A 14,854-nucleotide genomic window follows, 5' to 3' on the forward strand; every position below is an offset into this window, starting at 1 on the left:
TTGGCGTACCAGTTGCCGTCATGGCGTAATGACTGCCAGTCCCAAGCCCCTTCAGACTGGTGAACTAAAGTCCAGTTATAGCCAACACGTTAACATTCTGTTTTCATTGTGTTTAGCAACATGCTGCGTGGATCATCCCATTCTTCTGTTACCAGATCTTTGATTTTGCCCTGAATACCTTGGTTGCGATCACCGTGCTTGTCTATCCAAACTCCATTCAGGAGTACATACGACAGCTGGTAGGTGGCCCTCCCACTGCTCACTGCCCCTTGTCCTGAGTCTGCCTGAGTCAAGGACAGAGCATTATCGGGACATACGTTAAGTCGATTTTAAACTTGCACTGGAGTGGCTGGTCAGATCGCCGAGTGTTTTCTGAAAGGTAGGAGTTCTGACTACTAGGGTGCTTTTGGGACACTGTAACCATGACTTCCCCGAACACGGGAGATAAGGCAGTGAGGGCAGCAGTGGCGTTCACGTGCCTCCCGAGAGTCTCTGTGCGGATTGCTCAGGTATCAGGAGGTGGCATGGGGAGACAGGATGCTGTGCAGTGGTTCTCAGACTGGTTCCCCATAGACTGGTCTCTGCACATGTCTGTCATTTGAGGACTAGATTCCTGGTAAGTCCATTTATAGACACTTGAGTCAATATTGGTGGCTGGGTATCCAGGAGCTTCTTACGGCATCAGATAGAATAATTCTGGGCCCTCGCGCTTTTTAATCATGGGTTTTTAAATTGGGAAATGTGTCTGAAAGTGCAATGTCTTTATTATTATTTTTTTTTTTTGGAGGGGGTGGTGGTTTCAAGACAGAGTTTCTCTGTGAAATTGAAATAATACCCTGGATTCTTCTTTGTTTTGTTTTTTAAATGGGTCCTGGGAATTGAATAGGATCCTCTGCAAGAGCAGCAAATGCCCATAACCACTGAGCCATCTCGCCAGACCCTTAAAATTGTTTGGAATGGCAAGATGTTCTTCATTCTTTTTTTTTTTGGGGGGGGGGGGCTTTTGAGACAGGATTTCTCTGTGTAGCCCTGGCTGTCCTGGAACTCATCAACTATATAGACCAGGCTGGCCTTGAACTCAGATATCTGCCTGCCTCTGCCTCCTAAGAGCTGGGATTAAAGGCTAAGATACTTATTCTTAAAGGTTCTCTCTGTATATAACTTTTTTAATGGGGTACTATTAAACTCAGGACTCCCGCTTGCCAGACAGACACTTCACTACTGCAGCCTCTGCTTATTTTAGAGTTCCGTTTGAGATCGGGTCTTGCTGAGTTGCCCAGCTTGGCCTCCTACCTCAGCCTGGTCCCTAGGATCACAGACTGCCCATGTGCTCATTTCATGGAGCCTTTTTGGTAGTCTCTGAACCCAGACTAAGGACTAGGGTTCTAGAATGAGGTAAAGCTGCAGGATGTGGTGGGAAAGGCTAGCAGGTGGGAGGGAGGGGTTGAGAGGAGAGTCGTTCATAGTCTTCCTCAGGGTCATGCCAGAGCACCTGTCACTCCCAGGACAGAAGGCCCTAGTAAGCGTTTGCTCCTCACAAGTGTCTCCATGGTCACTCCTTTTACTATTGTTTTAAGAATCAGGCCCATGCTCATGGACTATGGTGTCTAAAAGGTTCCATGTGCCAGTTTTGGGAGTTGCCTCTTATGACCCAGAACACTGTGAGGGGCTGATTAGTGGTGGGCAGGTGGAGAATTCACCTCTGTGCTGAGGGTTGGCGTTAACTCTGACGATCATCTGCTGGGCTCCTCAGAACCGGTCTCACCAGGCTCATCACGTGTGGGCTGGACTGGAAGGTGGTAAGGACAGGTGAGGATGGCCAGCAGCAGCCCTGTGCTGTTGTGTATCACATCCCTGGGCTGCAGAGATTGCCAGAGAGCCCCCCACGCACAAGACATGTAGGACATTAGTGACTTCCTTCCGGACCCCACCTTGTTCTGCTGCTCTGCATTCACTTTTGAGCCATCGTGTGGTACAGTGACCGTGTTGTTGGAGCCGAGAGGAATGATAGTACTCTTTAAAAAAAGAAAAAGGGGGGGAAAAGCCAGGTGGTGGTGGTGCACACCCTTAATCCCATTAAGGTGGATCTCTGTGAGTTTGAGGTCAGCCTGGTCTTCAGAGCAATTTCTTTCTTTCTTCTTTCCTTCCTTCCTTCCTTCCTTCCTTCCTTCCTTCCTTCCTTCCTTCCTTCCTTCCTTTCTTTCTCTTTTTTTCTTTCTTTCTTTCTTTTTTTTTTTTTCTGAGACAGGGTTTCTCTGTGTAGCTTTGCGCCTTTCCTGGATCTCACTCTGTAGCCCAGACTGGCCTCGAACTCACAGAAATCTGCCTTCCTCTGTCTCCCAGTGCTGGGATAGGATTAAAGGTGTGTGACACCACTGCACAGCTCTTCAGAGCAATTTCAGGGACAGCCAAGGCTACACAAAGAAACCCTGCTTCTAAAAAAAAAAAAAAAAAACAAGCAAAAAGAGAGATTTTACTTTTAACTTGTAATGATAAACCAAATAATACAAATGAAATATTTCAGGAAGCCAGGGGAGGTGGCAGAAGTTCAAGGTCAGGAGTTCAAGGTCATCCTTATCTACATTGTGAATTTGAGGCCAGCCTGGGTTACATGTGATTCTGTCTCAACTTCCCATTACCCTGCCAAAAAAATTCTATACTATTTAATGGTCATTCTGAGCTGGGCATGGCGTTGAATGCCTATAATAAGTGTGTGTGCCTTTTTATAGATGTGCGCTTTTGATTTTTTTTTTTTTTACCCTGGTAATTCATCATCACTGTTTACAATGTCTAGAAAGATGTGCCTTTAGCAAAGACACTCACTTCAGTAGCTTTCTCCTTGCCCTGCACAACCCTTCAGAGTATCCAGAACTTGAAGGAAATAAGAAAACAGTACCCAGTCACACCAGAAGTGCACCAATAGCACACAGTGACGGTGCTCCAGCGTGCAGAGGGAGGACTGAGTGGCACCTCACGTCTCTCACGACTCCTCTGACTTTTGTTCTGTGCTGTGCAGGTCAGCACAGAGAGAGGCTGCAGAGCGTAGGCAGCGGCAGGGAGCCAGCTTCTGATAGACCGACTGCCTCGTGGCTTTGCAAAGACAGCTGTTTTTTTCTTTGTTTTTCTGTTTTTGTTGTATGTGTGTGTGTGTGTTTGTTTCTGGTATAGGGTTCTGAGTAGTCTTGCCTGTCCTGGAACTTGTGTAGACCAGACTGTTTCCTGAATACTGTGCAAAAAGCATCTTTTATTGTTACACAAAAACCACCTTTAGCAAACTAATCCACATACCAAAACCAAGGTCTGAAATTGCTCTAGGAAGAGCAACTCAGTGACAATCCCTGACTTAAAGAAAAGGCAGTTCACAGCCTGGGTGTTGTCGCCCAGGAATCCATGCCAGGTGCAATGGCTCTGTCGATCTCTCTGCAGACTTTCCTTTGCTGGGTGCCTGAGTTAGGAACACGTCCGCTCCTCACTGTTTGTTGCTGTTTCATGGGTAGAGGTGGAGAGAATTTTGTATCTGTCCTAAATAACAATCATCTGCTCTCAAGTGAGCACCCTGGGTGCTGCCTGTGGAATAGATCTTGAAAATGAATGAGATTTGCTAATGAGGCCACTTTCCCTTTCAGCCTCCCAGTTTCCCCTACAGAGATGACATAATGTCCGTGAATCCTACGTGTTTGGTCCTTATTATTCTTCTGTTTATCAGCATTATTTTGGCATTTAAGGTAAGCATGAATATTCTCCTTAGGGACTAAATATTCAATGTACTCCTGAATTCGAAAGAAATAAATAAAATAATCTGTCCTCTTGGTTTCCTAACATTACGGTTTATTCTGTTGTGTGTGTGAGAGAGAAATACTGACTTGAATTGCACAGGCCAGTCAGTGGTTTTATATATAATACTGCAGCGTGCAGTACGATGTTCTGTATGTTTTTAGTAGTAACGTCACAAAAGTTAGATGCAAGTATTTGAATAAATATCACACATACACAGGTTTTAGTGTGCTACAATCCATGTCACAAAATTCAACCATTTAGGGGTTGGGGATTTAGCTCAGTGGCAGTGCCCTGGGTTTGGTCCACAGCTCCAGGAGGAAAAAAAAAAAAACCAACCATTTAATGTATGTGGGCTGATGAGATGGCAGCATGGTGGGAAAGGTCCTTGCTGCAAGGCTGGTGAACAGACCCAGGTCAGCTCCAGGAACCCACAGGGTGGAGTGAAGAGAACACCTCCCAGAAGTTCTCCTCTGATCACATGCACAATGTCATATGCACATAGATGTGAGTATTCGTGTACACACACATTCTCTCTCTCTCTCTCTCTCTCTCTCTCTCTCTCTCTCTCTCTCTCTCTCTCTCTCAATACGTTATTAACGGAAATGTGAGTCCGTGTTTTCAGTGCACTAATGAGTGTGCAGCTGTACTTCATGGCTGTGTTGTTTAGTTTTGTATTTCCTCCCGAGATGGGGTTTCTCTGTGTAACCCTGGCTGTCCTGGAACTTGATCTAGGCCTGCCTCTGCCTCCCACGTGCTGGGGTTAAAGGTGTGTGCCACCACACCAAGCGGCTTAGAACATTCCTACCACTTACCACCAGGCCTTCATGGTCCCCTCTACCCCTGGAAGACCACTACATTACTTTCTGTCTCTGGATTAATGTAGACACTTTACAGTCAGCTGTGTGTTGGTCTTTGTGGATGGCTTTTTTCCTCCTAGGTTGCTGCCCTAGTTTGCTCTCTTACTGTGATAAAGAACATGACCAAAAGCAGCTTGGAGAAAGAAAGTGTTTATCTTCCTTACCTTCCTGGGTCACGTTCTATTGAGGGAAGCCAAGGCGGGAACTGAAGCGGAGAACCTCAGGAACAGTGCTTACCAGCATTCTCCATTGCTTGCTCAGCTTCCTAGTTTCATGCAACCCAAGACTCAGGGGTTGCACAGTGGTTTGGACCTTCCCACATCAATCATTACTTAAGAAAAAGCCCACAGGCTTATCCACAGGCCAGTCTGATGGGGGCGTTTTCTCAGCTGAGGTTCCCTCTCCCCAGGTGACCTGCTGCGTCACCAGGATGGCTGCAGTGTGCCCTGCGTGTCCATCCAGCCACATGTCCAGCCACGTGTCCATCCAGCACATGACAGACTTGCAGTCTCTTCCACTTTGCTAGAGTGGAAAATGTTGCTCTTACATTCCTAATAAAGTGTGGGTGGACGTGGGTGTCCAGTCCTGTGGACATACGTGTCTCCCTGGAGTAGGATTGCTGGGTCCTGTGATAACTTGATTAAAACTGGGCGGGGGATAGGGGACACACACACACACACACACACGCTACGCTGCTTGACATCTTTAATAGCAGTGTGTGACATTTCTCTGTTTAACCGTTTTTTTAGTCAAAGCATTTAACATTAGGGAAGCATTTTGAAATAATTGAGTTCTAATCCAATTAAAGCTGCCTGGAGTAAGAGCACAGAGAAAGTCCCAGGTCTGACATTGTTCTTCTGAGTGTTCATCTTAAGTACCTCTAGATGCTTCATTCTGAAAATGGAATAAGTAAAATCCTGTAGTCAGGGTACTCGGCAGGGTGGGAGGGGGCTTGAGGCTAGCCCAGGCTGCACAGCAAGTTTGGCTCACCTCTTACCAAAGAATGAGTGGCCAGTGACCAGTGGGTGAACAGACGACCCACTTCAGTGCCAGTGCACCCCGTGCCCGAAATACTGTCCCCAACTTCTGCAGTTTTAAAGGCATTAGGTTTAGTAACGTTCACATGTGCATGTAAACAAAAACTTTGCGGTGTTACTTTAGCATATTGTTTTCAGTCATCTGCAGTTTGAAAATCAAAAACTCGGTGACCTTTATTTGCAGGGTTACTTGATAAGCTGTGTTTGGAGCTGCTACCGATACATCAATGGCAGAAACTCCTCTGATGTCCTGGTTTATGTTACCAGCAATGACACCACGGTAGGTGTGTGGAGTGTGTGTGTGTGTGTGTGTGTGTGTGTGTGTGTATGTGTATGTGTTTTGTTTGTTTTTTCAAAACAGGGTTTCTCTTTGCTGTCCTGGAACTCACTTTGTAGACCAGGCTGGCCTTGAACTCACAAAGATCTGCCTGCCTCTGCCTCCTGAGTGCTGGGATTAAAGGTGTGTGCCACCCACCATGCCTGGCTAAGACATGTTTATCATCTGCTTGGTCCACCATGTTGTAGTTCTTTGTCAGTGTGACAGATACCTGAAAGAAATGACTTAGAAGGAGAGGGGTTCTTTGGGCTACACTTCAGACATTTCTGTCATGTGACTGGACTTGTTCCATTACCATGGACTTGTGGTGAGATAGGAGGAATATCATGGCAGCAGACTTTGTTGTGGGCAGGCCAGGAAGCAGAGAGCACTATGGAGAGGCCTCTGACTGACTAAGCCAGGACCCCAGTGACCTGCTTCCCTCTAAGCAAGCCCCACTTCTGAAAGTTTCCATCAGCTCCCAGTAATGGCATCAGTTTATGAAACCATCAATAGGGTTACTAATAGATTAATCCATTGATCAGGTCAGAGTCCTTGTTATCCAATTGCTTGAGTAATTGGATCCTCTAGCTGGGGACCAAGCCTTCAACTCATGAGTCTTGGGGGGTCCAGGGCATTTCACATTTAAACCATGACATAGATAATAATTGGACCTGGAAAACAGTAACAAAAACCAGTCAACCAAACAAACCAAAACAGTCTGGCGAGATGTTTCAGCAGTTAAGAGTGAGCACTGGCTGCTGTCCCGGGGGGCCAGGTTCATTTCCCAGCACAACATGGTGCTTCACGACCCTCTAACTCCAGTTCGAGATCTGGCTCCATCCTCTCCACAGGCACCAAACCAGTCATGCACACGGTTCACAGACATACATGCATCCAAACACCAGTACACATAAGTGTAAAATATCCAGACAACAACAACAGTGAAGAATGGAGGTTATTCCACTGAAAACTACATGTCTTTTGATAAATTGTGTAAATGACCCTAAATGAAACTAACTGTTCTGACCTATTGTGTATCTTTAGAAAGGAGAACACAGGCTTTCTCTAAACGCAAACACATCACAGTTCATGGCTCTGATGCTTAGGTTAGGCCATCCATGACCAGTTGAGCCTCATCAGGAGCTCTTCAGTGTTCTTGCTTTCCAACATGACATAGGCTCCTACATTTCCTACGGCAGATCTGTGGTCCGCCATTTCTCCAAGGAGCCATTTCTTTTTGGTGGAAAATGATAGCTGGACCATAACGTGGACTTTAAGGATTAGAATACTCCATAATTTTAAAGATTTCTTTTTTTTTTTTTTTTTTGGTTTTTTGAAACAGGGTTTCTCTGTGTAGCTTTGCGCCTTTTCCCAGGCTGGCCTCGGCCTCGAACTCACAGAGATCCACCTGCTCTGCCTCCTGAGTGCTGGGATTAAAGCGTGCGCCACCACTGCCCAGCTTAAAGATTTCTTTTTTGGCAAGAACTAGGGGTTTTAATGTTGGCATTCTAAAAACCAAATGTGCCGATGTCTGCCCCAGAGACCTTCTAGATGGTTGGAGTGATCTAGTTTGTCATGGCACAAAGCAATATAAGTTTCTCCTTTGCCCATGTCAGTATTGGGCATCCACGTCAACATAATAATGTGTCATGCCTGGCTTTCACTTCACATTAAGTATTGGGCCAGATGGCTCTTCTCCCAGGCTAAATAAATTCATGTTGACCTTTGTGGAAAGATACTGGGGCTCTTGTTAGAAAATAAACATGCTTCATCTCCGTTTCTAAGACAATGCACATGCTGTGGTGTGCTCAGAGGTAGAACAGAAAAGAGTTCTAGATAATGGAGATCATTCCTGGGGTTAACCCTGCCTCCATTTCGGGCAGAGGCTCCCAAACATAATGCCTTGAGGTCTGAGTGATTCATTCGGGCTGTGGGAATAAATACCCACCTCTTGACTTCATTAAGTAGTCATGAATGCACAGCTTGACAGCAGCCTGCCCAGTAGGTTTCCCCTGAGAGTTTAAACTATCCCAAGGTGCCCTTTGCATCACTGCGGCTGCCTGGTCCCAGCACTGTTGGTGCCCTAGGGAGATGCACCCTCCCTCTGGAGCCCATGTTGGAGAAATCATGTGATGGATACATTATGTAACGATCACATCCTCTTCCTAATGCCATGAAAATGTGCTCACTGGAGAAAAAAAAAACACATTAAAATGATAAATATGTAGGTTGTAGAAACATTTTTCACATTAAATATTAGCAAATTGAAATTTTTAAAAACTTAATATATGTAGCCTTGTTTCAATAATAATCCTAAACCTCTGGTCATAGCAGTATTTTGCCAAATGTTTGGAACCCAATTCCTGTGAGACCAGGGTCCTCTAAATCAGCGAGATTAATATTTAGCTAAAACAGTGCCTGAAATTCTGATTCCAGATTTAAACAAAAAGCATTATAGTCTTAGAGGAAGGTTCTTAATAATTTAAAGAGGAAATGTAAAGTTCATGGAGTTGGTTATGCTGTGCCGATTGACTCAGATTACCTCCTGCGAGTTTACACTTCCGAAAGTATTTTACTCTATGAGGCTTTCTCTTGAATCTGCTTTAAAAATACACTTAAAAGTAAAAGCTTCTGTGAAGGGCAGACCATTTCCCAATAGATTCTCTAACATACTGAAGGTCAGTGAAGGCCAACCATTGGCCACCAGAATACTCTGAACAGCTTAGCCGTGGGGGTGACAATGTGGCGGCCCCGTGGCTCTCAGCAGTGGTGCACAGTTCCCTCGGCTTTTCTCTTCCCCTCCCCTCCCCCTCTCCTCTCCTCCCCTTCTCCTTTCCTCCAGTTACTAATCTGGTTTTCTTAGTATAAATTAGACATGTGACAGGCAAGTTCCTGACCAGGTTCTATGCATTTTTCTCAACCATAGAGGGAGGAAAGAGGGGGTGGATGATCAAATTGGCAACAAGAAAGATCTTTAGTTGGACTTGAGGTTCATTCATCCTCAAGAACTAGACGGTCAGCAGCATAAAACATAAACAAGTCTTCATCTTGTACGTTCTACAGAAAAGTCATAACTAATTGGCTGGACAAGTGGACAAGCTTCAGATGTGTTTTAGCCAGATTCAAGGACATCTGTTTAAATGACCCAGAGGGCCTGGGAAGCAGCAAGAGTCTTCACATGTGGGACTAGAGGAGTGAAAACTTCACTGGGTTTAGAGGTTTAAAACCATGTCCTATAATTTGTTGGTTTTGAAATCTCTGGTCTGTGAAATTCTCTGATGTAAAAGGGAGGTCTTATTTCCAGTGACTTTTTAAAGTGGTTCTTTTCTCCTCTAAATAGTTTGTGCAAGATGTTTAGTCCCTACCTCTACCCCTCACCGTTGTGAGAAGTTGGTGTGAACCTGGTAACTCTGAGCTGAGCTAAGGGTGCAGCTGGGAGGTGAATTCCAGAATAGAGGGGCAGGTCTGCTCTAGGGAAGCAGCAGGGGGGAAATGAGAGTCGGTGGTTATGGGAGTGAGTGACAGGATCCTTAGGATCTCTTCTATGTGTGACTGTAACTTTAAACCACTTACTGAAAAGCCGGGACAGCAGCTTCAGAGTCGCCTGGTCCGGGGCCTTTGGTGCCACACGCACGTGTGGTCAGCTGTGAGCTCTTCTGTGTTACACCTCCTTGCTCTGGAGTCACTTCATCGGGCATGTGGAGGTTGCTGTCTGCCAGGCACTGTACCAAGTGCTCTTCTCAGCCCTACAGCACATGTGGAAGGGAGTCACAGTTAGTTTTCTGGTTGCTAACACTAAAGGTTGCTTCTTATTTATTTGTGCATGTTCAGATAATAAGTTTCATTGTGACGTTTTTATACATCATTGTAATGCAGCGTTGTTTTTAATAACAAAAACATTCCAGCTTCATTACCTAATAACCTGAGGATGGTTTGGTTAAATAAGGGTGTATCCACAGAGGCAAAATACTTTTATTATCCTTAAAATTACCATAGGCAGTATAATAACAAAAGAAAGGTTTATGATATTTCAAAGTGCAATATAGGAATGTGTGCTGTGGTCCTGAGGAAATAAAGCTGGCAGACGGGTTAGGCTGTAACAGAAAATTAAACTACGGGGTTTGGGGGTGGATGTTACAGAGATATTTCTCCCTTCCCATTAGCGTAAGGTGGGGAAGCTGGGAACAGATAATGTGGAGGCTTGAGGTGCTGGGCAGCTCTCCATTTCCTGCCTGAAACTGTGACTGCAGCTTGAGCCCAGGTGAGACTGGAGCCCTAGAATGATGTAGGACCTGGGAGGGAGATGTGTGCAGTAGTGGGTATAGCATCTTCTGGCTGGGAAAGAACGGCTGAGCTGTCTCCCACAGGGTTACTGTGGTATTAGCTCACAGTGCCCTCCTCTTTTCTCAATATGCAAGTGCATGGAACCATTTTTATTCTCGGTTCAGGTTGCCATGTTATTTTGGAGTTTCTAGCCTTTGCCTTTTACCTGTGGGAGCTTTTGGAACCAATCTGAAAGATCTGAAGTATGAATTCTGTGTTGTGAGTACATTCTGCAAAAGGGTTCGGTTTTTCTGTGTACAGGAAGAAAGAGCTGGGGAGATGGCTCAGTGGTTAGCTACCTGTCATGCAGGCATGCTCATTTGCAGTAACACTGTTTTGGAGTGTGGGGAGGTGGTATTCAGGGACAGTCTGTGTATCCTCAGCTGTCCCCAACTGGCTGTGTAGCTGTGCCCAGGAGGCATGGGAATCAGTGGGTATGAGCCAGACGTTGGGCTTCATGAGGCCCAGACGGGAGTGGTACCGAATGAGAAAGGCACTCATCTCCCCAGTGTGTGTGCTTGTTTCTTAAGGGGACCTCATGACGTGCTCACTCGAGTTCCTCGCGCGTTTTAGGTGCTTCTAGGCTGTGTTATCGTGTGAAGCTTGGGTTCCACAGGATTTGGGGATCTTTCCTGTGAAAACCTGTTACCTCAGAACTAACAACATCAAATAGCATGCCACTTTCCAGTTGCTTTGCTTAGTGTATAGACTGCCCATGCTCAGTCCCCATTGTCCATCCAAATGTTGAAAGTCCCTTTTCTGGCAGGTGAGGCTTGTTCTTCAGTCGGCTGCAGAAACTCAGGCAAATGCACTACTTACCTGGTCAAGCTACCTAGGAAAAAGCATGGAGCTCTATCGGTTAACAGTTAAGACAATACCCCTCAGAAATGCCTATAGGCCAGTATGATCTGGCCAGTCTCTCATTGACTCTTAGGTAGTTTGGTTGTGTCTGGTTGATAATTAGTCTCTATTTTAACATTTTGTGATATTCTTTTGAGACTGTCTGAAGTCATGTGTAGTTTATATACATTACCCTGCAACTACAGAATTATAGATAAATTTATACTGGCCAAATTCAAATATATGGTTCATGTCCAGCCCTAACTCTGGTGCTTAAACATTGTCTAGTTTTACCAGAATAGGTGGATGTTAGTCAACAATGTTTCTGTCTACAACAGTATGCATGTTACATGGTGGTCCCATCACTGTATTGCTTGGGTGATAACGTAGCCATCTTAGTTGTTACATAAATACCCTCCAGGATGTTCACATCTGATGGAATTACCTGATGGTATATTTCTTGGAATGTAGCCTCACTGCTGCATGAAGCACGGCTGTAGCTCTTTCCCCAGACATTTCATCATTTATTAACTGAAGTGAATTTGTTTTCCAGATTTTATTTATTATATGTATAGTGAGTGTTATGTGTGAGCACATGTACAGGCGAGAGGTTGGCATTGGGTGTCTTCCTCGGCAAGCACTTACCCACTGAGCCAGCTGCCCCCAGGAGAGGGGGTGTGGAGAGAAAAAGGGTGTGTGGGAAACTCGTGTTGGACCTCATATAAAGTGGCCCACAGTTGTGTGTGCTTGCCCCTTCTCGCTCGGCCATTAGCTTCTGATTGCCAGCATCAAGTGTACATTGAAGTAGGATACGTTCTTGGTGTGCTTGGCCTTTTTGGATGGTTCATTGTGAATGGTTAATTTTCTAAAAAATCATTTAAATGCCAAGTGATAAAGATGTCAAAATAATCACGTTTTTAAAAAATTATGTCATGGCATCCTAGTTGGCAAATTTTGAGTTAATCATATTAGAATTATTTCTCTCGATGTCCAAGTACTTCATCTACCTTGTAGAAAAGGAGTGTGGCTGCATCCTCAGTGTTAACAGACCACAGTAGAAACAGAATGGTGGTCCTCACCTCACCATCCTGCCTTGCAGTCAGGACCAGGTTTTCACCATCATTTAGGTGAGATGATGTGGAGCCTCTGAGAATTTAAACTAGTGCATCTAGCGGACTTTCAAAAGCAAGAGACATCACGTCAAGAATATTTCACAGCCAACATGGGCCAGCGAAACCGTGTCTGTCACTAGCGCCAGTGAGGGAGATTATTCAGGCGGCTTGGCTTCCGATTAGAAGTGGAAGTCAGTAGAGTATTTCAGAGTACTGAGTCACAGTGAAATACCAAAGTGTGAAAGTTTTATTTTGACAGAACATGATTGTGCCTCCCCGGAAAGGAAATGTTGTGTTCAATTTGTGAGCATTTTGGAGAAATTTGGCTTGAATGTTTCCTTTTGTAAGAAAGGAAAAGAACAAAAAAGAAACAAAGCTGGATGTGTGAACTGCCCCAGGATGTGCTCCCCCCTCCCCCCGTAAGACCTCTCCCAAGACAGTGGTGGGTACGGGTCAGTTAATCCTTCAGTGAGGCTGTGGAGGATAATGCCAAACCATCATTCCACGGTGCCGTTCACGGTTTCCACGGCCATAGGTTGTCCTGGTTGATGTAAGCGCACGTGCATGTGCTGGCCCAGGCCGCAGCCACACCTATGGAGCCTCACCTGTCTTCCCAGCTGCATCCCCCCCTAAGTGGGCAGTGGCCAGCCCCGAGCTCTTCCCAGAGCTGCTCCTTTCTCCCTACCCCAAGTGTACACTCAGCTTTTCATGAGAAAGAGTGTTCTCTCTACTGTCCAGTCACCGCCCTCTGGCCTTTTTTTTTTTGGGGGGGGGCGCTTTTCTTGATACCCAGTCTGCATTGGTACCCCTGTTCTTGGTCATCCTTTCGTGTTTTGCCTGCTCTGCCTCCTAAGTCATATGTTTCTCAGCCCGCAGCACAGTGTGTTACTGGGTTTGTGTTGCAGGTGTGAGTGCCCCTCAGCATACAGATTTGTCAGAATAGCTGGTTCCTTTGTGGGGAGCCCTGCAGGCCTGAGTGCATCTCAGGTGCTTCTGTCCTTTGCCCAATTTGTGAAGTATTTAGGACACGGGGCGTTAACTGCCTCCCTCCCCCGTAAAAACAGGAACAGCCACTTCTGGGATGTGGTGTCCGGAACCTTGCTGCATTGTAGCTCCATGGTTGCCGTTAGTCTGGGTGGTGCCAGCTCTCTGTCGTTTGCTTGCCTGTGAGCCATGCCAGTCAGAAGCACGGTATGGAGGAAGGTGGTCTGGTTCTTGCAGGCCCTGCAGCGTGTCCAGGTCTTGTTGGCAGTGTCTCCGCGTGGGGAGGAGGCCGGCAGCCCTGGCACCTGGTGTGTCAGGGCGTCCTCTGAACATAACCGCTTTGTAGCTAGAGTTTTCCTGCCTTGCCCACAGTCAGGACAAATCTCTGTCACCCGCCAGTCCCACAGCCGCTCAGACCTGCTGTGGGATGGTCTGTATGTCAAATTGCTCTGATTGGTCAATAAATAAAACACTGATTGGCCAGTGGCCAGGCAGGAAGTAGGTGGGACAAGGAGAGAGGAGGATTCTGGGAAGCGGAAGGATGAGGGTCAGAGACACTGCCAGCTGCTGCCATGACCAGCAGCATGTGAAGATGCCGGTAAGCCACCAGCCACGTGGCAAGGTATAGATTTATGGAAATGGATTAATTTAAGCTATAAGAACAGTTAGCAAGAAGCCTGCCATGGCCATACAGTTTGTAAGCAATATAAGTCTGTGTTTACTTGGTTGGGTCTATGTAGCTAGAGTTTTCTTGCCTTGCCCACAGTCAGGACAAATCTTTGTCACCCGCCAGTCCCACAGCCGCTCAGACCCAACCAAGTAAACACAGAGACTTATATTGCATACAAACTGTATGGCCGTGGCAGGCTTCTTGCTAACTGTTCTTATAGCTTAAATTAATCCATTTCCATAAATCTATACCTTGCCACGTGGCTCGTGGCTTACTGGCATCTTCACATGCTGCTTGTCCTGGTGGCGGCTGGCAGTGACTCCTTCTGCCTTCCTGTTCTTTTATTTCTCCTCCCTGTTAGTCCTGCCTATACTTCCTACCTAGCCACGACCAATCAGGTTTATTTACTGACCAATCAGAGTACCACATTTGCCATACAGACCATCCCCCAGCACAGCCAAGTGCAGACCATCTTAGACACCTGCACTCAGGCCCGTGGTCCTAATCATCCTCTATGTGGACCTGCTGGGTAAAGCCACGAGGAACCTGAGAACGGGCTCCCACGGGACACACAGAACACCCCACAGCACCGTTCTTGAGGCCAACCTGCAGAAGCGCCTGAGCAGAGCGCTCTTACACACCATCGCTTTGCCTCGTGACAGTAGATGAGCCCTGTCCTGTTCCAACAGGAGAGCTTGCTGTCCGCTCAGCAGCTCCAGCCACACCTTCTGGTCATCCCCCATTCCTCCAGTCCCTCATTAACGACGTCACTGTGGCTTCTGACTTCAGTGGAGTCAAAACAATCCAGACAACTGTCTCAGTGGGCCAGCTTACCTTCCTCCCTGGGGAATGGGTGCCATTTATACCTCCTGAGTCACTCACTGTCCAGTGGGTGCGGGGTCCCACTCCTGGGTGAGGTAATGGCTGCAGTCTAT

The 14,854-nt window shown here is 46.3% G+C and overlaps 1 protein-coding gene across 1 annotated transcript in view; it reads left to right on the top strand.

Annotated features, from left to right (window-relative positions):
* The window catches only part of Laptm4b (lysosomal protein transmembrane 4 beta), a 64,498-nt gene that overhangs the window by 47,813 nt on the left and 1,831 nt on the right, over positions 1 to 14,854 (top strand). The window contains exons 4-6 of the mRNA XM_028884459.1: positions 117 to 239; positions 3,627 to 3,725; positions 5,856 to 5,951. Of these exons, the coding sequence (XP_028740292.1) occupies positions 117 to 239; positions 3,627 to 3,725; positions 5,856 to 5,951 (318 nt within the window). The remainder of the gene's footprint in view (positions 1 to 116; positions 240 to 3,626; positions 3,726 to 5,855; positions 5,952 to 14,854) is intronic.

Source organism: Peromyscus leucopus, chromosome 20 (assembly GCF_004664715.2).
Source record: "Peromyscus leucopus breed LL Stock chromosome 20, UCI_PerLeu_2.1, whole genome shotgun sequence".
Classification (NCBI taxonomy): domain Eukaryota; kingdom Metazoa; phylum Chordata; class Mammalia; order Rodentia; family Cricetidae; genus Peromyscus; species Peromyscus leucopus.